This window comes from Vidua macroura, chromosome 15, assembly GCF_024509145.1.
Source record: "Vidua macroura isolate BioBank_ID:100142 chromosome 15, ASM2450914v1, whole genome shotgun sequence".
Lineage (NCBI taxonomy): Eukaryota > Metazoa > Chordata > Aves > Passeriformes > Viduidae > Vidua > Vidua macroura.
The window spans coordinates 3,669,591-3,691,389 of NC_071585.1; the positions used below are offsets into that span (position 1 = coordinate 3,669,591).

Sequence of the window (21,799 nt, forward strand, 5' to 3'; positions counted from 1 at the left end):
CCAGAGCTGAAAATCTCGAGGCAGAGTGTCCACTGGCATTGGACCTGCCTCCCTCTGGTCTTGACCGCATGGAACAAACACTAAAAACTGCTCAGAGCAGGCTGAGGGCTGAGAGAGCCCTCATGACTTTGATGTCTTCATTATGCAGCTGGCAGGGCCAAGTTTAGTGGAGGGACATGTGATATGGGTGTAGAGCATTACTTCCAGCGTGTTGGGAGGGGACTCCAGGGAAGGATAAGCATCCCAAACTGTAAATCTCTGAAAGGACATCTTACTCTATAACGATTATTTTAAGAATAATGGGATTTATACATCTGGCTCCACTTAGAGATAACACTGGTCTCCAGATAATCCTCTGTGCCTCACTTCAGTTCAGAGTGGGGGTTTCGGAGGGCCAGAAATGGAGCACTGGGGAGGGACCTTCACAGGGAAAGAACACGAGGCAAAAACTTCTCAGGCTGTGCAGGACCTGGCCAGGTGCACAGGATCATTTCTTCAGAAGTGTAATCCAAAGACCTAATAGAGTTTTCTGCTGGAGCCAGGCCAAAAGAGCCCTCCAGCAAAGTGATGTCCACAGTGTTTCCCTTGGCCCTGTGAGGCCCTGGCAGAGCTGGGCACAGCTGAAATCTGCCCCCAGCACTGAGATTTTTAGCATGCAGAGGATTAGGATGGGAGACAAGAACATGGTTGCCCTCTGTGATTCATTCCTGGCTTTCCTCCCCGTGTGTTAAAAGAGCCTTGAGGTTTCTAACTAGAAAGTATGAGTGAAGCACTTTTTTTTTTTTGTGATTGGGTTTTTGTTTGATCCCTAGAATAGGGGATCTCTTTCAAAATAAGGGATGTATATGTTGTAAGGAGGAGAGGAGCACTTAACAGCACGTCAGCTCTTCAGCTTTTCCATCAATCATTTTCCCTATTCTTTTTAAACTTACCGGCAAAACTTTTGGTGCCATCAGGCAGAGGAGTCAGGTTTTTTTTTTAATGGATGTTTGCTGGAGGGAGGGGAACAATTCTGATTCTTCCTTTCTGAACTTCATGTTCCATCTGTAATTAGTGACAGGCTGGGGCAAGCCTGGCTTGCACGAAGGGGAAACCTCTTTAAGGTGAAAGAAATTATTGGCTGGAATTTTATCTCCATCTCCATTTAAATAAAACACAGTTGATGGGAAACCCAGAGAAACTACCCAGAAAGAATTGCCTGTGGTAGTGGAAATCCAGCCTAGTGAATGGCTCTCCCCCCAGGCTGCTAAAGTGATGCCATTTTTGGCTGAGTGTGTCTGAGGTCTGATTGAAGCTCCCAAGAAGTTCAGGTTGGGTTTTAACTTTCTGACTATCCTGGCAAATGGTCAAGTGCCAGCTGTGGAGGAAGCCAAGGGAGTTTTTGCTTGTGGAGGTGTAGAGAACCTTCCCTTCTTGAACTCATGCTCAAAGCTCAGCCTGGGACATGCGGATGTTCAGCTGGAGCCCAGGAGCCTGGGAGTCCCCGAGCTGTGCCTGTCCTTACAGCCCTTTCCCTTTGTGTGCTCTTCTACCATGGGACACTGCTGGGGTGATGAAGTAGGCGTATCATTAGATTGGAGAGGGTTGGCAGTTCAGTTTGGGACAGGCTGACCATATGACATCCCTTGGGAGTAGTGTCCTACTTTCAGTATCACCAGGAATCCCTATTGTTAGCCTGTAAGTGGAGCCAAGGGATACCCTCCTCTCCTGTTTCTGTACAGTAGTCCCTCAGGCAATGCCACTTGAGCAGATTCATTGCTGGGGTCTTCCTTGTAGGGCTCCCAATTGTAGATTATTCCCCACCCACAATGAATGGGGCTGTGGTCTTCCCTGTACAGCTCACTGCACTGGAATGAAGGCCAAAAAACAAAAAAAAAAAATAATGCCAAAGCAGCAGGGGAAAGAGAGTGCCAATAAAGATAAATGATTTCCTAATTAAGCCTGGAGACAAGGAGGGGCAAAGAGGACTGTTGAAGCCTTGTGGGAGCCAGAGTGAACCCAAGCAGGCTATACCACCACTCTGGCAGGGGTCTTTGGGCTGACATTTTTAAACAAAGGAAAAAGCTCATTTGACAATGGATCTTGCAAGAGCAATTCCAGATGCCTTGAAGCGAAGACTCTTCTCAAGCACCGGTGTTGTTATAATCACCAGGGGAGCTGCTGCCTTGCTAGCTCTCACGATGTCATTATAAGTCTCCGATATTTGGGATTTGGTTTTAGCTGCTGAAGGCACTTTATTGGAGGGGGGTGTGAAGGAGAGCATCTCCTTTGTTTGTTTGCTTGTTGTTTTAGAGGAGATGATGGACATCATCTTGGCCAATGCACCTGGGACTGAACCAGGGAATTTGAGAACTGAAAGGAGAAGCAGTTGGGTCTTGAGCTCAAACAATCCACAAACTTTGCAAGCTGGGGCTCCTGAGAGAGTCAGGGAATGGACATTTAATGAAACTTAACTGCATTATAGTTGCTAACAAGTCTCGGTCAGTTGCTGGGCTGCTTCAGCTGATGGGCTCTGCAAACTTAGAGGTTGAAGGAGCTTTATGTGCCTGAAATTTGGTGTGGTTTTTCCAGTCATGTTGGCTGCTTACAAAAACAAAATAAAAATCTCTCTTTACAGACCTTCGCCCACTCTGGTTGCAAAATGTCACAGATTAGGTCGAGGCCCTCACTGAGACATGAGCTGCAATCCCACTCATCCTGTTCAAGTTAAAATGTTTTACCTTCGGGGAGGAGCGCTGGGGTGAGGGCTGAGGCTGCTGGCAGTTCATCCAGCACAGCACATCACAGACCTGCAGGCACGGATTTGCCATGGAGTAGACACTGCTGAGGACCTATGACATGTACCAGCTGCAGAAAAATGGCCTGGGGAGAAAAGAATGACACGAGGAGACCCAAAACCTTATCTAGATCTCTTGCATGCCCTGTGTACGACCACGGTGGTGTTTCACAGAGATTTTGAGCAATAGTTCCCTGCCCATGTGAAGGTGCCATCCCTTTCCCATGATTTCTGTTCCCCAAAATGCTTCTTCCTGGTATCAGTATTTGCAGCCTGGCTCTGCTCATCTCCATTGCTGGGCTCTGCCCAGGGCTGTCCCCATGACAGCTGCTCTTGGTATGGTACCTCCCTCTCCGTGATTCTTTACAACTAATGTGCTTTGCTTTAAAGGTCCTCTCAGGCCTTCCTCCCCACTTCTGGCAGTCCCTGAAGTTTTTGTCCTGCCTCTGATTTGCCCATCACATCAACCTCCACCCAATATGTGATACACTTCCAAACGAGGACGTCTGTGCCTTCTCCCCAGCAGCACTGGCCCTCTTTTCCCTCCCTGCCACAGAAGCAGCTCATGGTTTGGTTGCTGAGGTAGTGAGACCTGGGCACCCCAGAGGGCCTTGTCTCTGTATTGAGGTCACACACTCTTTGGGATAACGAGGAATCTGTTCCACATTTGGTGCTGGGAAGTCCCTGGGAAGTCATGGGACTGCTCCTGTATGAGATCACAGGAAGCAGGGAAAGAACCTGCTGGGAGCTGGCCTCAGAGTACTGCTCCAGGACCTACATTTTCTCAAAAGAAATTAAAATTCTGGCACTGGGATTGGAGGAAGCATTCATAGGATGGATCAATTGCCTTGAATTCCAGGAGAAGTAATACAAAGGACCCTGCAGTGACATTGGGTCTGTGCATCAGGCAGAGCCCAAAACTCAGCTTTTACTCATTTATTGATGTCACACCCTGGCAGGTGCCACAGCCTGGCCTGGCACAGAGAGCAGCAGCATTGCACAGGGATTTGTCTCTCAGCACAGCAGCCACAAAGTCCACTCCAGGCTCTGGTGTGATTGTGTGTCACTGCCTGTGCTGCCCCACACCTCTTCCCATTTCCAGAACACCCCTGGCTGCATTTGAGCCTGGAGGGGGTTGCACAAGTGACCCTGCTCTTTGGAGCGTACTTATCGATCTTGTCCCCTCTTGTTGACACTGTCCAACCCAGAAGTAACTCGCCCTCACTCTGAGACCAGTGTCAGTGTCAGCTCTGCAGAGTGAGGACTGGGCGAGTCTTCCTCTTAAAATCAGCCTGTCCCAAGCCTGGGCACAGAGAGACCACAGCACTGCTGAGCACAGAAGGGGCAAATCTGCTTTTCAGGTTAGAACAGCACTTTAATGTTGGGGAACAGGGGTAGGAGAGAGCAGGCAGAGTGGGTCAGGGGATGGCTGGTCCTGTCCTGGGCACTGCAAGGACATTACCTGTCTCCCACCATCCCAGCAGGTCAAGCACAGAGCGGGTCAGGAGATGGTGCGAGGGGAGGAAGGGAGATAGAGAAGGGATGATGGCCATGCTGAAAACTCCAAACCTTCCTGTCTTTACCCCTCTTATTTGATTGCTTTGCTTGAGGGCATTTCTGTCCCCTTTCCCATTTGTTCTTTCCGTAGCTGATACTGAGCTGGCCAGATGATGCTCTGGAGCGCAGAGCAGCCAGCACAGGCCACTTGTTGTCCTCAAGCACTGCGAGCACAGCCGCCCTGCCCAGCTCTGCTGAGCACAGCTGGAGGGCAGGGAAGAGATCAGGGGGGCTGTGCAAGGGAGAGAGTGCTCCTGGCTGCTCCTGCCCTGCCAGACAAAGCTTTGCCATGGCCATCCCCACACTGCCTTTGCATTGCAGTGATTCCCTCTGCCTGAATTAACCCACTGAGTGCTGGGGATGATGGATGTATCCCCCTCCCCTCGAGCCCCTGCCCCAGCCAGTGGGGCTGCCCAGTGTTTGATGGCTGCTGGACAGCACTTGTGGTTTGTAAGCTGGATATCCTGAATCTTCTTGCCAATCATTAACCTGCTCTTTCAGGGCAAATGCAGCTGGGTGAGAGTGCCAGGGCAGCACGTAGGCACCAATTAAATCTCTGGCAGGATGCAGCAGCAATTGCTGGCGCTCCTGCTCTCGGCAATGCCAGTGTGCTTCCTGCTGCTGGCTCTCCGTGCAAACAGAGGGGAATGGAGTTAATGGGTGACCACAGCAGGGTATCCAGTGTGTCCTTTGCAAGAGTCATGTTTGGGAATTTCCTTTTCCTAGGGTTTCAGGTGTGTTTACTATGTGCAGTGCTCTTCATTGACAATTTTGGGGCCCCATATGGGGTAGTCTCCAAGTTCTCTTCATCAGCTCATTCCTTGGCTTCTTTGTTACTTATGTGTTAGTTACCCTATTTTTAGAAGACTAATAAACCACTACAACAGTAGTAATCCTAGAGCTATCCTTGTCCAGAACGATGCAGAAGTGGCTGGACTCACCCAGGGAACACGGAGTCCTCAGTGTAGGTGTCACGGGGCAGCTCATGGCAGCTGCTCTCCTGATGCCATGCTCTGACATGAATGGCCTGGTGAGGAGATGACCTGGGAAGATGGCCCCATTTCCACTTGGCAGTAGGTAAGAGGGGCAGAATGATTCAAGCTCAACCAAAGTGCTGGTGGGAACATGACTGCTGTCATGGGAAGCTCTCCTTGGCTCAGATGCAGCGCCTGTTTCTTCTCCTCTCACTGCACTGGAGGCCTCAGGGCCTGAGCTCACATTTAGATGTCTAAATTACAGCCGCTGAGGACACCCTTCCCAGCCGGAATTTGCCAGGATCTTTGTGTAGGTCCTGGCCAAGGGCTGATCTCCCTGTTTCCCATTGTAGTCTGGAGATTGGCACTGAAGAGGGTGATTTACTCATCCCTCCAAACTGCCCTCTGGGGGACTCTTTTCTCTTGGCCAGAAAGGTATTTTGGGGGATCTTCTTTTGGCCAGGCTGAAGGTCTCCTTGTGAATCCTATCCCTCAGAGCTTGCAGACAGCATATTCCCCGTGGCTTATCCCTCCACTGGCTCTACAGGAGATAATTAGTGCGTGGCTAAGTCATATGTGCTGAGGGTCAGGGAAGACAATGAGGCAGATTTTCCCCCGGAGTAAAGAGATGTCAACAGAGTTGCACTGCAGCGAAATGATGGGATCTGTCAGTGACCCTGGCCCTTTCACTGAGCAAACAGCCCGGGGCAGTGCCTTCCTCCAGAAGAATGGCATCGTCTGGCAGCCAGGCACCCTTGTGAACGCACACGTAGGGCTCTCCAAGGCCTGCTGTCCCCAGGAGCCTTCATCCCACACTCCCGTGCCCAGTGTAACTCCTTGGAGGCCACTCTTTGGTTTGTCTGTGAAATCAGCCCTCAGGAGAACAAAGTACCTGCCCCTGGGGACAGCAGGGCGAGGAACACAACTTGGAAAAGCTGATTTCCAAAGGAGTTTTGTGATATTTCAGGAGCACTTGGAGATAGTAAAATAGAACAAAGCCAGAGTGGTCACCCTTGGCACACACAGATCAGGCGAGGAATTGTCCCTTTGACATCCTTCAGCTCAGTTCTTCCAGTGCACAGGCATTATCCATGCTAATTAAAAGGGCCATGGTTAATGCTATGAAGCAAGGTATCTCTCTGGCTGTTTCAGTTCTTCTGGAACAGGGAAATTCTCTTTGCATTTATGCTTCACATGAAAGCTGATCCATATCTCCAGCCTTCATCTCCTTTCCCCTGAGTCTGTCATCAGACATTTATACAGCACAGTGTGGAGACCAAGAGGTGCCACACCATTGGCCTGGGCTATGAAAAGCAAGAAAAAACTCTTGATTTTTCAAGGGGATCTTCCAGTCCAGGCTAATTTCAACAAATTGTGATGGCAAAAATAAGATCTTCTGACAGTACAAGTCTTGTGCATTAAAACAAAGTAATCCCCTTTGGTTTCATCTTGATGTTGCTATACTCCAAATGCCAACATCACTCTTTATTCTGCTCACATTCCTCTCCAGTTCCAGGTAAAAGACCAAATGTCTCTCACCCTGTTGTTGGAGCTGAGTCTGTCAAGTGTGGCTCCTTTTGTGCCACTCCCTAACTCTTATCTTTGGGACTTACACCCCCTTATCTGTAAAAGATCACATACCTAGGTGATATTCTAATGCAGTAGTGGATTTTTCCAGTTGCTCCACCTGGTGAAATGTGCTGTGGATTGAGATTGCCATGCAGCCAGTTATCATTAGAACATCTGTGCTCTGGCAGCTGAAGGCAGCGTGTCCATTGATGCTCTCAGCTCTGCCCTGGCACAGAGCCCCAGTGTGCTGATGTGCCAGGGTGATGTTTTCTATGGACTCTGAGTTAGAGCTGTGCTCTTCCAAGCTGCTTTCAGCATGTGCTGCCTGCACTGCAGCCTGTCCGAGAGCTGGTTTGTAAAACAAATGGCGTATTCTGGCAGAGAGGGTTGAGACAGCTGGGAGAAAGTAATGGCTGGGCTGGGAGCAGTCTTGGAGTTGCATTCTGGAGCCATCTCGCTCTTTTGATGAGCATTTCCACACCTTCCTCTATGGAGGGAGTGGGGAGCATGCTCCTGAACTGCAGCCCAGCAGAGCCCAGGCCCCCATCAGGCACCCTTCGTCCCTCCCAGCAAGGTGCAGGAGCCAACAGGCACAGGGCAGCAACGGGCACTGGATGCCCTGAAATGTCCTTAAATGCCTCTCTCAGGAAACTTGTGCGTTACCTGACTCCCAAGGCAGCACAGCAGTGGGGGCCACGATGCCCAGGGCTGTCACAGGCTGTGCTAAGAGACTTGAGAACATTCAGAGAAGGGTGTTGCACTGGGAGTCAAGGCAGAATCGCCCCTCTAATTTAGGCTTCCATGTTGGAATGTGTTGGCCCAAGTCACTGCACAAATGGATTAGGGGAGACCTACAGTCAGAGGGATTCAAGAGGTCTTTGCATACTGTCAACATTCACTTAAAAATTGCTCCACATGTGGCCCCAGCTCATGCAATTGAGCACTTGACCGCATCCTGTAAAACAGGGCAGCGCCTGTTTCCTGGGAGCTCTACCAAGTCGTCTCCAAGTGCTTTTAATTTACTAATATAACTAGTGAGATGTTCCTGCTGTGTCCTTGCGCCGTGCCTCCCAGGAGAACAGCTTGTCAGGGTGTTAAAAAGATGCCAGTGTGCTTCTGTGAAGGGCTTCCTATGGACAATGATTTGCACATCCCAAAGAAAAGTCCTTCTCGGATGACACGTGTAACATTGCAACTATGTCCGAGGCTAATGATTATTTTCCACATAAATGGAATTATATTTGCCTTCAGCAACATCGGCCACTGGGACCTCTTTCTAAAGCTGGCAGCGCTTCCAAGTCTCTAAATAAAGTGACACAGACCTGAGGTAAAAGCTTGGGGTAGAAAGCAAACAGGGATGTTCTTGTGAGAAGAGCAGACAAGGTGGCTTTTGATAAGATGGCTAAAATGGAGGAAAATGTAGTAAACCAGAGGGTCTCGTGGGAGTCCCACTGCGGTCTCATGAGCGGCACTCAGTGTGTGTTGAAGGCTCCTATAGATCCCTGTTAAACTGGGCAACAAAAGGTTTTGCCTGTTAGTCAGAGCCATCCCGGAGAATGAGTCATAGCCAGTGGGAAAGGCGATGCTCCTTCCCGCAGCGCTGCAGAGCTCTGCCGCAGAGCTCTCCCTCTCCCACGGAGCAGCAGCACGGGCTGGGAGGTGGCACAGGCTGGGAGGTGGCACGGGCTGGGAGGTGGCACAGGCTAGGAGGTGGCACGGGCAGTTGTCACACCCACCCTCTCCTGCTCTTTCGAGGCATGTCTGGTTGGTAAGATGAGTGTGTGCAGCTCAGCCACACGTCTGTAGTCCATTGGAGTGTGGATTTGGGGGACACGAGGTGCTTGCCCTTTTTTTAGGTCGAGATGAAGCTGTCAGTGATGTGTCCAGGGCAAAACCCAGGGACTGGATGTGCAGGCTGGCAAGGGGTGAGTCCCCCTGGGTGCCCTGGGTGTTTGTGCTGAGTGTGTGACACTGCTGAACGCAGCCGGTGGAGCACTGACTGCTCAGCATCCCTGCTGAGGAAGGTGCAGAACAGGCATCTCCTCTCCACATCTCTGTCTGGCAGGCAGATCCCACTGTCCATCAGTAAATTGGCTTTTTTCCAGTGTGGAAAGCCTGTGCTGGAGAGCTGGGATCTGGGCCTCAATTCCTCACAAGACTTTCTGTGTGAATGAGAGCAGGTGTCAGACCAAACCACACAACACGCTCAGAGCAGTGGGTTCAGAGGGAGATGTTCACCTAGGAGATCTTGGGAAGGGATTTGTCCAAATCCTATCCAGGCTTGAGTGCCTATTCAGCCAGCTCAGGCAGCCCATCCTGTCAAGCAGGGGTGACCCTCCAGGCAGCAGCCCAGGGCCAGGAATGGTTGTCACTTCATGAGGTTGGTCAGCAATCGAGTAAGAAATGTCTGCTGTACTTTTCAACAGAAAGATTTCCAGACTGCAGTTCAACAAGGTGAAGCTTGAAGATGCTGGGGAGTACAGCTGCGAAGCGGAGAACGTTTTAGGGAAAGACACCGCAAAAGGCAGCCTGAATGTGAAAAGTGGTAAGTGAAGAAGCCAGCAAATGTCTCAAGCTGTCTGCCATTCCACAGAAAGGTTCTGCACGTGGTCTGTCTTGAATTTTGTTTCATGCTTTCAGGATATCGAGTAAAACAATCTCGGGAGATAAGAAAAATGCAGCTTAGCATAAATGTTTATCTTCGTTATCTGTCACTGGCAATGTGGTTAATTTACATTTTAAATAAACTTACAGTCTATGTATTTTTTTTTAAGAAGGGGTAAGGAGGAAAGAAAGCTGGTGGGCTTGATGTTTTCATTTTTTAAAGAATTTCTGAGAAGCAAAACTCACCAGAAGACAAGTAATTAGACCATAGCTTTGTGATGAGTGAAGTTGCTTCTGGTTTTCATCCTAGAGTGTGTGCTCCATCTCTTAGAGCTCAGCGGATGGAGTCTGAGGTTAGGTGGTTTTATTATTATCTTGGTCATAATAATTATATTGCTTAACACGATGGTTTGGATGCACCCTCCGGCTCAGAAAGTCCCTACAGTGGCTGCCAGAAGCTGGGAGGGCACAGCTAGGGAGGGGGTGACTGTATTTCCTAAGCTCTTCCTCCTGCCATTCACAACGGGCACTGTGGCAGCCTGGGCTGTGAGCGCTGGGCTCTGGCTCTGGGCTCTGCAGCCCTTTGCTGGGTTCCAGGTTTTTGTTCTCTCACCAGCCTTTTCCCAGTGTGAGGGAAGGTAGCTTTCTCCTGCTGCTTTCTGGCAGTATCTTCTCTCTCAACCTCAGCGTGTTTGCCATTCTGAGTCTTTTGTTTTGTGGAGTTGCAGTGTCACACAGCCTCCCCCTCGGTTATCCTGCCTGTTCAATCCCAGTGCTGGCAGGGTCAGGAGGAAAGCCACCCATGCTCACACCTCCCTGCCTTCATCCTCTGTGTCTGTCGACTCAGCCCTGCTGCTCTGCTAGGTTTGTTTCCAATTCTGATAGGAAAGGTGTTCCAAGTAAGAAACTGAGGCAGTGCTCTCCTTTTTTTTTTCCCTTGGTTCACTCTCTGGCTGTCCCACACCACATAAACTGCTCCTGTTTGATGGGAGCTGCATGTGCAACCTCCCTTCCCCATGTGCAGCCATCAGAGCCCTGTCTGCCTCCTCTGCTGCCCCTTCCCCAGCACTAGCACCCTCTCACAAGAGGAGGAGTGTGGTTGAGCAGTGCCTGCTGCAGGGCTCTGACCTGCACACCAGGTAAATGCACACCTGGCCAGGGCAGGGCAGGCAGCACATCCAGGGGTCAGCTCTCCCTGCTCAGGAAGGACCCTCTCAGCAGGGATGGCCTCCCACCTGAGCTGCCCAGAGATGTGTTAAGACCTGAAAAGCCTGGAAAGACACACAAAGATCTCACTGTGAATCTGGTGGATTCCCTGCCTGGATGAATCCATGCTCTCAGCTGCCTTGCCACTCTGCCCTTGGCTGGCTGCTCAGCTGCAGGCACACCTTGCTGCTGTTTGCAGACCACCTGCCAGGAGAGCAGGGCCAGCTGAGCCCCTGCAAAGGCAGCCGAGGTGATGCTGAGAGCTGTGAGGCTCTCAGGTGAGGCTTTTTTGCCCCTGTCACCCCTTTGCACTCTTTTTTCCTCTTTCCCCTGGAGCTACCCAGAGTTAAGCAGCCTTCTCCAGTATGCAGGCACGTGCTGTCCTGGAGTGTTCCTCTCCCCTTACTGCTGGGCCTTCCTGGGGCATTGCAAGCTTTCCTCACTTCTGCAAGCTCCCTTCTTGTGATACCTTTCAGTAGAAAACTCCTCAGGGCATCTGAATCCACACATCTGTTGTGCCCTGTTTCTTCTTCCCCAGGATCCTTAGCACTGATCCTGATCCTTCCATTGCAAAGTGCTCTCTGCTCTATTCCGATTCCACTTTTCAGTTTCAGAAAAGCAGCTTTTCAGCCTTACAGATCTGGTAAAACCACCACATCTTTAGAGAGAGTGGCTGCAGAGCAGAGACCCCTTGGCACTTAGAAAATGCCCCTCAGCCAAACCCTCGCCTCATCCCCCCTCTACAATTCCGGCATTCCCACAAAACTCCCAGCTCAGAAATAAATGCTTTTGCATTGGGAAACTTTGTGAGGGTGTTAATTTCTGAGGAAATGCTTCTGGACTTAGTCAAAATATACTGCAATATATTGCAGATTTTATGACTTTGGAGTAAATTAGATGCTTTCTTAGAAAAATGTCCCATTTCCCAGTTCTCAGGATTGAATAGTCTGATGTTGATATCACATGGACATGAGGGCACAGCTGAGGTGTCACTGTTTCGGATTCTTTTTATTCCTCAAAAAATTTCTAGGTATCTCCTCAACTACCCTGCCCCTTATCAAACGCTGCAGAAAAAAAATCAAGTTGTACCAAAAATTCTTTCTGCTTCTAGCTCTTTGTGGTGGTCCCACCCCTGTCTCTGGCAGGCACTGCACCCCCAGCCCAGGCTCCTGGGCATCCAGAGGGTGTGAGGGACTTCTCCAAAGGTGCTGGTGCTGTCAGTGAGGTTGAGTAGAGCTGCTGTCTGTGGGCATTGGGGTTCCCAGTATCCTGGTTAAAAGAGAGGAAATCACTCCCTGTGCTTGTCTCCCCTAATACCTGGGGTGCTGTCCTTCATCTGTTTCCTGTTCCTCCAGCTCTTGTACGAGCACTGAATTGTGCTGCAGAACTTCATGTGACCGTGGGATGGAGGCTCTTCAGAAAATCCTCATTTTCTTAAACTCCACGTTTTCCCCACTACCATGTCCTGCCATCCCATCTTTGCACTCTTGTGGCCATCAGGGCTAAGAAAACCTCTCACATTTTCGCTCATCTCCTGCCAGGTGAACCCTGAGCCATCTCTGCCTCTTTATGGTGACACGAGGCTCTTCACAGCAAGGGGACACTGTGCCCTGTGCCATCCCCTGCAGGGACACTCCTTGTCCTGCCTCTGTCACCCCAATCCCCTGCCCTAAACCATCACTAACACCGTGACAGCCCCCAGCCTGTGCCCCCCAGCAGCACCTGCCCCTCTGCTCCTCCCCACAGTAGCTAAGCCCACCCTGCTCTGCTCAAAAGAGATATTTTGTTCACTACTTTCTTACCTTAATTTCCCCAGGAACAACGAAAGCACCACAAGTCTTACCAGCCTCAGAAACTAAAATAGTTGTTATGGAAGAAGAGTGTAAGTACCTCTCCCCCACTCCCCCCATAAGCTGCTTTCCTCTAATTTGTTTGTTATCATGAGACATTTTGCATAAATGCTTTATTGCCTCCTGGAATCTTCTTTAATCGCTCTTTCTGTATGATTTTTCCCAAAGCCACTGGTCTTTCTTTCCCTAGATCTTTAAAAAAATCTAATTTATATTGCTGGTGTCGATCTTGGAGAGGGAGAATTTGATAATTATTGCAATGGCAGCTTGAAGAATATGCTACTTAAAATTGCGACTGAAGTTTAAGCATTCACAGCTCTTTCAATACATGGAGTTATTGATACTTGCAAGATGTGCTTGATATGGCCTTTGGTTTTTTTTTTTTTTTTTTGAAGGTAGTTGGTAAAACCAAAACAGGCTGTAGGAAGTACAAGAAAAAAAGACATGAATCTTCTAAGCATAGGTAATAAGAAAATTGCAGAAAATCCATCCATGCCCTGCCATCCCATTTTTTCTGAGTCTCCAGAAAGCAAGAACATATTTCCCCAAACGCTTAATTTGATTTAATGTGGCTGGAATGCTTTTTAGCATTCCCTCCTATTCAGTTGTCCCAAAAGCAGTAGAAAATGGGCACAGAGCAATAAAAGTCAAGGAGTGTAGATTAGAATCCTGGTGCCTGGACATTGGCTCAGCAATTTCTGGTGGAGGGTGTTATGTCTGTGTCAGGGGGTCTCTTCCCCCGTGGGAGCCCACCAGGATCCTGGCAAAAGCCCTGGGAAGGCAGGACCAGGCAGGGATTTTTTTTTTGTGTGTGTGTGTTTCCATCCCAGCTGCAGATGGCCAGAGCTGAGAGCACAGCTGGCTGTGCCTCACTGTTGGCAGTTCTGCTCTGCAGGTTTTATGGGGATGTTTCCTCCTTTAAAAGCTCAGTCTTTTATGAATTTAAAAGAAATCTGATTGCAGCCACAGCAGGCACTGGCCAGGTATTCTTTAAAAGCTTTTCTGATTAGAAAACTGCACTTAAAATGTGCTCCTGTGTAGTGCTTAGCCTTGCACTGCACTAGAGATACCAAGCTGAGATACGGCATCACTCATGCCATGGCCACACCATCCTTCCCCAGGATTTTCCCTTTGTTTTCACCAGAAGAGATCCATACTACTTATTTGCATCATATTAGATTAATGCTATTTTCTTAAAAGCCAAATCTCAGAAAGGAAAAATGGAAATTTCCCCTTCTGGAAAACTTCTTTCTTCTGTGGGTGCATCATCACTTTTGTTTCTCTTTCTTAAGGTGGCAAAATCCCCAGAGTTAAAGTTGTAACTCACTTTTTCCTTCACATTACTTTTTTACAGTATCTCCCAAGTGTTAACTGAATACCTCAGAATCTCTCTGATTTTTATGGTGATTGATGTTGTATCATAGAATTGCACGTGTGTACAGCATATGGGGAGGTGATGAAGATGTTGTGAGGTGGGATGATCTGGAGAGCAGACAAGTATCTCGTTCTTGTAGAAGTCTTGCATTTCTTTTCAATATCTGTATTCAGAGTCACCTGTAGGTTGTCCCTACTCTCGTTGTTTCACTGAAATCTTGTAAATCACTTGCTGGATTTTAAACACTGATGTCTCCAGTACCTGGTTTGTGAATAACATGAGGTTCCACTCAGCTTCATTTGTGCTGCAGTAGCCTCATTGGTGCTGAAAATGTGTTAAATGAGACACTTTGTTTTGTGCTTGTCACAGGCTAAGGTTGTGCAGTTGGGTGGTCACAGTGGCTCCGCTCACAGGCAAGAACTTGCAGGGATGTGGTAACTTGATCGTGTGCCCTGACGCAGAGAGAAAGGTCCTTTATGCTCATTTCAACATCCAGAGAGCTCAGAATGGTAAAGTGATCCTGTCACAGGTGCAGCATGAGGCAGCTAAACAAGGTTCAGGAGTCTGTGGCTATGGACATGCTGGGTAAACAGGACAGGAACCAGTGCTGATATCTAGGAACATTCTGATGGAGGCAGAAATGGAAGAAGGGTCAGAGAAATCTGGAGAGCATTCTGAGATGGAAGGTTTATGCAGGACAGAAATAGCAAAACCCTCTCAAAGTTTAATTTTAAAAAGTTAAGATAACATTTAAAGTCTCTGAGAAGGTCAGGTAATCCCTTGTGCTTGTTTTCTGCTGTCGAGTTCTCCTCTAGTTCCTTCCCTTGACTTCAACAAGCAGGTGAAGCCCTGAGGGTAAGGCGAGAACACAGGCCAGGTGGAGGAAGCGTGGTTTGGATTCTGTCAGGATACAGGAGGACGTGCCAGTGGTGGGCAGGTGCTCTAAACCAACATGTGGATCATTGCAGCTGCTCACCTGGACTCTGCTCGTGCTCCTTGCTCGCTCTCTAGCTGGGTGAGTGCCTGGCTGGGTGCTTTATCAGCCTCTGTGGGCTGTCAGTGCCCTTGGCTGAGGGAGCTCTGCAGCAGAGAGAGGCACGGGGTCTCAGGAGAAGGGGAAACAGGGAGAAAGAGCAGAACAGGCAGTGCTGAGTTCTGCTGGGAGCAAGAGGATTGGGGGGGGGGTAATATGAAGCACCTGAATGAAAGCTGGGCTCTGGGTTTAGTTTTGGGGCCTTTATTTCATCTGCTGGGGATCACAAGCCCTCCCTAGAGTCCCTCTAGAGATGCCTGTGGGAAGGGTAGCTGAAACAGTCCTTTTTTCTCCAGTTAAGTCTGACTCTCCACACACCAGTTTGGCTCCACAGATTTCATAGCTGTCATCTTGGTGATGCCATTGGGTTGTTTGTATCCTCATTGGTGTAGAGTCATTGAGGCAATCCCCTCCAGTTTAATCCCTTCCCTGCTGCCCAGCGTGGCTGGGTGTTGGAAATGTTCTCCTCACTTTGTCTCTCCCAGGTGAGCTTGGCCTCATGGTTGCAGTGGCTGTGCTGTGCTTTGTGAGTTACACACCCCACAGGAACATGTGCCACCTGGTTATGCTTCAACCAACCCCCCAAACCTGCTCTCAAATCCAGTCTGGCATGGCCTTTACTGAGTGACCATGGCAGACCTGCCTGTGAGTTGGCTGGTCTTACTCCTCTCTTTTCTTCACCTCCTTATTCCCTTCTCTTCCTTGTCCTCACCTCCTCCCTCCCTCCTGCTTTGTTCTCAGTCCTGGGACTGAAGACCAGCTGGAGCTCTGACCTGCTGATGGGTGAGCTGCTCTGCACCTGCAGAGCTGTAAATAAACTGTGTGTGAGATTCACTTCACCAGTGTCCAACATCCCAGATGATTCTGGACCAGGCATGCAGTGCCTAGTCCAATACTTATTCAAGTATTTGCAGTGGCCCAGGCTGATGGGGAATAGAGCTAAACACAAAGCAGCTTGTGAGTCTGGGAATGATCCCACCAGAGTGGTGGAAAGGCACTGGAATTTCCCTTGGCATCATGCTTTGAGGTGCTCGTGTGTGATCTGCAGCCACGTGGTGTCAGAGGGCCACACTTCAACCCAGGCACAGTTCACATTTTCTAAGTGAGACATTTTGCTTCCCTTTGTCCTCCCACAGAGCCTGGCAGGTCTCTCCATCCTTGCTCCCTAAATAGTTGCTCTCATGAATGTGAAGTCCCAGCTGGGCAGTCCCTGGCTCCTCCAGCCTGAGGCCACTGAGCTCTCCTGGAGCTCCCAGTGCTGCAGATGTGAGCACGGTGCTCTGGGCTTGGAGGTGAAGGGTGTCCAGCCAGCCCAGAGCACGGGCAGAGCAGACACACAGCTGGATGTGTGAACAGAGAAATTTTCAATGTTAGACTAAAAATAAGTCCTGGCGTGGTCTTTGCTCAGCTAATTTCAGCCCCGTTGCTGGAGGTGGGGCTGTAATTGAGCGGAACCTGCACGCACGCAGGCACGGAGCCTTGAGGTGAATGTGGAGATCTCACTGCCAGTCTGCAGAGAGCTGTGTGGTGCCTGGCAGCTGCCACATCCTGCTCACTGCTCATTTTGCACACTGTGTATTTTTAAGTCGTCACGCAGCTGCCACTCGAGATGTGGTGTAGAGACAGGCAGTAACTAAAGGCAAAGAGGGGCAGGATGAAGTGTGGGGTGGGAGCTGATGTCCCCTGGGAGCACTGAGGCTGAGCCCAGCCTTTAGAACTGGGCTCTGGACCAGGGGATCTGCTCTTCTGGCTCCATCCTGGGATCCTGGTGTGTTGCTTCACTTCTTGGGCTTCAGCTGCCCTGCCTGCGAAGCTTTCACGCTGGCATTGGCTCTGTGAAAGGATTTTTAGGTTGCTGAACAAATCCCTCATTGAAGTATCATGTTGCTGCTATTACAATTGATGATGGGGATTTGGGAAAATGAAATGCTGCACTGCTGTCATGTGCATTTTCAGACCCCTGTGGTAGAGAAGAGCATAGGAAGGGCTCCCTCGTAAAGCTGCAGAGATCATTCCAGAGGAGCAGCTAGAAGCTTGACAATAACACAGGACTTTGCCCCTGCAATAACTGCCTGTCCCATGGAAACAGGCAGCCCCTGAGTGCTCAGAAACCTTTAAACTTGTGTCTTAGTGAAACCCCCAAACAGTGCAGATGGGAGAGGTGGGGAATGCAACCTGTGCTGTTTTGATCAGCAGCATCTGATGCTCCAAGATGAGTGCCTTGTGGTCTGGTATTTTTATCTTGGGATTAACTCCTAGTCTGCAGCTATTGATCCTAATGATGCCCTCGGGAACTGGAAGCATGATTCCAGCAGGATCTATTTCAGTAAAATGCGGGGGTAAATATTTGGTCATTTCCAAATGAATAAACACACAGGAGCAGAATTTTTATGAGCTCCAGAGTCCCCAGTCTGCTGTCAGGCAAACCCCAGTGAGCACAGACCCTTCTGATTTTATGTACAGATAACAGCAGGGAGCATCCAGGCTCTGCTCAGGTTTATTGCAGGAGGAGGTGTCGTATCAGACATACAGAAATCTGCCACAGAGGGAATGGTGAGGATCACCAGCCCCTCCATGCATTAATCAGTGTAAATCATGGATTAAGTGTGGCTCACGCCAGGATTACAGTGCTACAACCAAGGAATATCTTGGCCAGACACCTTCTCATCCATGTTCTTCTAACAAGCAGTTGGATGAACTCTGTTGAGAGGAACCTCAGCCATTCTGTGTTTTATCAGTAAGTACATGAGGCATATACAGAGCAGGCAATCTGTATACACTCCCCAACCAGCTGAGTTCATCTGTCTAACTGAATGTCTAAATATTGAGAGAGTAAAGTGTCTGTACTCTATGAACCCACCAGCCAAAGTTATTTATAAAGAAGAAAAGGAGCGGCGAAACCATCGCTGTCTCCCTGCTCTCCTCGACAGTAGCTGTAGTTTGTGAAAAATTAACTATAATTTATAGTCCAAGCTGCATTAATTAACTCTTTGCAGGGGGAGTATTTCACCAGACTTCTGAGAACAGGCTGGTGAGCTGCCTGCAAAGGTTAAATGACCTGCATGGCAGGAATTGTGTAAGAATCCCTGCACAATCATTAATGGCCTTTCTGCGTAGATGGGTTGTGTGAAGGGAAGTCCACCTGGCAGAGTCACTGCCCCTGGCTCACTTCTCTGTTGCCCTGTCATTGATGATAGTCCAGAATAACTGAGGCATGTGGTGGAAAATAGACTCTCTGAATGACTCCAGTGCTCTGAACCTCTCATGTGTTTATGCTGCTCTGTCCTCACTGGCTGGGGCAGCAACAATAAAACGTGGCTGCAGATCATTCACAAAAACATCATCAAGAGGCAGCCCTCTCTTCCCTGTCCTCACCTCCTTATTCCCCTCTTCTCTTCACCTCCTTTTTCCCCTCTCTTCTTTGTCCTCACCTCCTCCCTCCCTCCTGCTTTGTTCTCAGTCCTGGGACTGAAGACCAGCTGAGGTCTGACCTGCTGATGAGTGAGCTGCTCCAGCCCTTCTCCCACCCTGCAGGGGCTTTCTGACCAGTTTGCCACTGTGTATCTCCGGGGCACCTCACTTATTCCCACTGGTTAAAAGGAAATGTCACCACTTGCTTGCCTCATGCACACTCCTGGTTTTCTGCTTTTAATTTGTTGAAGTACCTGGGGAGGTTCTTGGTTCATGACTGGTGTTACTGTACAACCCCCTCATCACGTCCCACTGCCGACATGAGTCCTGTGCCACCCTGCTACCACCCAAACTGCTCCCTTGCTTATTCAGTTCTCCACTCAGCTCAGCAATTTCACAACTTTCCGAGTCATTTGGGATAGATGGAGTTGTGTTGGAGGCTGAATGAAGGACTTATTCTGCCACACCAGCTGATGGGGAGTAAAATCTGCCTGGTGTTGGACAGCAGTTAATGTGAAATAGCTGTGGGAAGTAACTGTGCCTGTGGATCACCAGGGACAGCTGTGTAGTGTTTGGTACAGGGGTGAAAGTACCTGCAGAGCTGTAAATAAACTGTGTGTGAGATTCACTTCACCAACGTCCAACATCCCAGATGATTCTGGACCAGGCATGTAGTGCCTATCCAATACTTATTCAAGTATTTGCAGTGGCCCAGGCTGATAGGGAATAGAGCTAAACACAAAGGAGCTTGTGAATCTGGGAATTTTCCCACCAGAGTGGTGGAAAGGCACTGGAATTTCCCTTGGCATCATGCTTTGAGGTGCTCGTGTGTGATCTGCAGCCACGTGGTGTCAGAGGGCCACGCTTCAACCCAGGCACAGTTCACATTTTCTAAGTGAGACATTTTGCCTCCCTTTGTCCTCCCACAGAGCCTGGCAGGTCTCTCCATCCTTGCTCCCTAAATAGTTGCTCTCATGAATGTGAAGTCCCAGCTGCAGCAGCATCCCAGGGTGATCAGGCACCTTGGAAGGCTCTAGACTGTGTGTTACCACACAGCAGTGAGATTTCAGGGTTTTAAGAGAGAAAGATCTGTATTCAGTACATCAAACCTCAAAAAGAAATCCATTAGGAATTCCTATGAATGGAATAAATATACCATAAATATAATGTGTGCAGTATGGTCTCACTATTTCCAAAGAGAAAAACAGAACCAGGGATGACCCAAAAAAGAATAAAAAGAGATAATTGCTTCCCAGCTAGGGAGGGAGATGCTGGCTGTGCCTGTAATGCCACAGGTAGCACAGGGGAAACAAGTGGGGATAATGACTATTTTTTTCTAATACAAGAGCCAGGAAGGGACAGGTTAAAATAAAAGAATCAAAATGGAGATGTGGCCTTACATGCTGTGTGCAAAGCACTGGAACTCTTGGCACAAATATTGTGGATGCTACAAGATTAGATTTATTCAAACAGCAACTAAACATGTTGGTGGAAGTATCCAGCAAAGGGCTCTAAATGTGACAACACTGTGGCTGCCTGGGGCTGTCTCTGAGCTGCCCATCCTGCATGGCCTAAGGAAGATATCACTGATCTTCTTTCTAGAGCTTTGCCACTGTTGGGGCCAAGACAGGGCTTTGGCTTGCCCAGTCTTATAGTCTGAAATGGCCTCATTTCCTGATGCTCTCTTCTCCTCAGGGAACTGCCTCCCTCTGTGGCCTTTGCCACATCTCTGTGCTGACAAATGGACTGTAGTAAGATGATTCCGTGGCTCAGTTTTAAAACACTTTTTGCTTCTTTGGGATAAAAGGCAAGGTACTTGCAGGAAATAGGGCTTGAAGGATAATGACATTAGAAAGATGCTTCTAGTCGGGGTGATCAACCATGTCTTTTCCTGACAGGCACAGCTCTACTGACAGCCCTCCCCTAGAAGTGCCCAACATGCCCAGGCCTCAATCACGTCAGGATCTTTTTTACCCCTTTAAAAGGGACAAAACTGTTTCTATGGGATGAAGATCCCATAGAATCTCTGGCTGATGAGCACTGTAATCCTCCCTGTATCACATCACACAGCACTGCATCTTCCCATCCAATCTTAGGGTTGGGTATCTTCTTATCTGGGGTGTTTCCTACGAGGAGGTTTCTGGGCTCTGTTTTCAGTTCTCCCTTTCTGCCCCTCTCTTGCTGTGGCAAGTTGCTCCAAAATCATTCCCTGTAGGCTTTATGATGCAAGACTTTGCCAGATGGATAGTTTTGCTTGCTACCAAGTGGTGTGTTTGATGGTTGCAGGGGTGACAGCTCCCTGCAGCCTGTGTTTGTTCTTCATCCATGTGCCTTTCAATTTGCACCAGCTCTTTGGCTGATGAAGTTTCAGTGCTCCCTGATCCAATGGTACACTTGCAGAGACCCACACTTATCAGAGACCCACAGCTCTCCTCTCCTGAGTAGAAATGTGCTACTATCTTGTAAAAGTATAAAGTCTTGTCTGTATAATGAGTCTGCATTCCTCCGATAAATTACACAGACTCATAATGGCTTTGGCTTTTAGTTACCATTAATCTTAACTGGAAGGGAGTGCTGGATTTCCTGCAGAAGTGTGGGATTCAGATTTTTGAAGGAGTTTTACTGGAGGCTTGGTCAAGCCATCCTCTGCTCCAACACCCCAGTGTGTGGACACTGCTGTCCACATTTGGCTCCCAGCTGGCTGGCAGGATGTGTCCTCAGGGAGCAGCTGCTGTCCCAGGGCTGTGAGCATTTTGGGTCTCTGCTGGAGTGTTTTCCATGTCTCGTTAGCAGAGCACTTTGGGACAGCTTGCTGTGCCCTGGATAACTGTGAAAAGACAGAGCCAGAGGCAATGGTTATTCAAGGCAAAGCATGGAAATAGCTCTGCTCCGGCACAGCCCCGGCCTGTCAGTCAGTGGGAGGCATGCACTTCCTTATGGGAACGGGAGACAATGGATGGGACAGCACACGGCTTCAACAGACTGAGCAGGGAGCTGGGCCCTGCCCTGAGCCGTGCCCCGGTGGCAGCGTGGCTGCTCCTGCTGGGCACAGCCCAGTGGGAATCTGCTCTTTGGAGAGGCACAGCCCCCACGCCTGCAGAGAGTCCCAAAGGTGTGAGAGACAGAACAAACCTGTCCTGCTCGTGTGCCAAGCATCACCCACACGTGAGAGGCCTCACGAGGTGCTGGGAGCCCTCCTTTGCCTGGGAGAACTCAGATGTTCCCAGCAGGTGCTGGGCTGGAGCTGGAGCAGGGAATGCAGCCCTTGGCTCTGGCGTGTGGCTGCAGCTGAGGCAGCCTTGGAGCCCCTGCAGTGGTGGGATGAGCACAGGGGCTGCCCAGGGAATGGGGAGCAGCCCTGGCTCCCTCTGGGACAGGCCATGGCTTGCCCTGCTGCTCCTCGTGTGGCTCTGCCTGGCTCCTGCCTGGCTCTGGTTCAAGCTT

The 21,799-nt window shown here is 49.5% G+C and overlaps 1 protein-coding gene across 2 annotated transcripts in view; it reads left to right on the top strand.

The window, feature by feature from the left end:
- NRG2 (neuregulin 2) overlaps nt 1–21,799 on the top strand; it is a 155,283-nt gene that overhangs the window by 100,882 nt on the left and 32,602 nt on the right. The window contains exons 3-4 of one of the 2 annotated variants that reach the window (XM_053990833.1): nt 9,303–9,421; nt 12,503–12,568. In XM_053990833.1, the coding sequence (XP_053846808.1) occupies nt 9,303–9,421; nt 12,503–12,568 (185 nt within the window). The remainder of the gene's footprint in view (nt 1–9,302; nt 9,422–12,502; nt 12,569–21,799) is intronic. The other variant, XM_053990834.1, reaches the window with a different exon arrangement.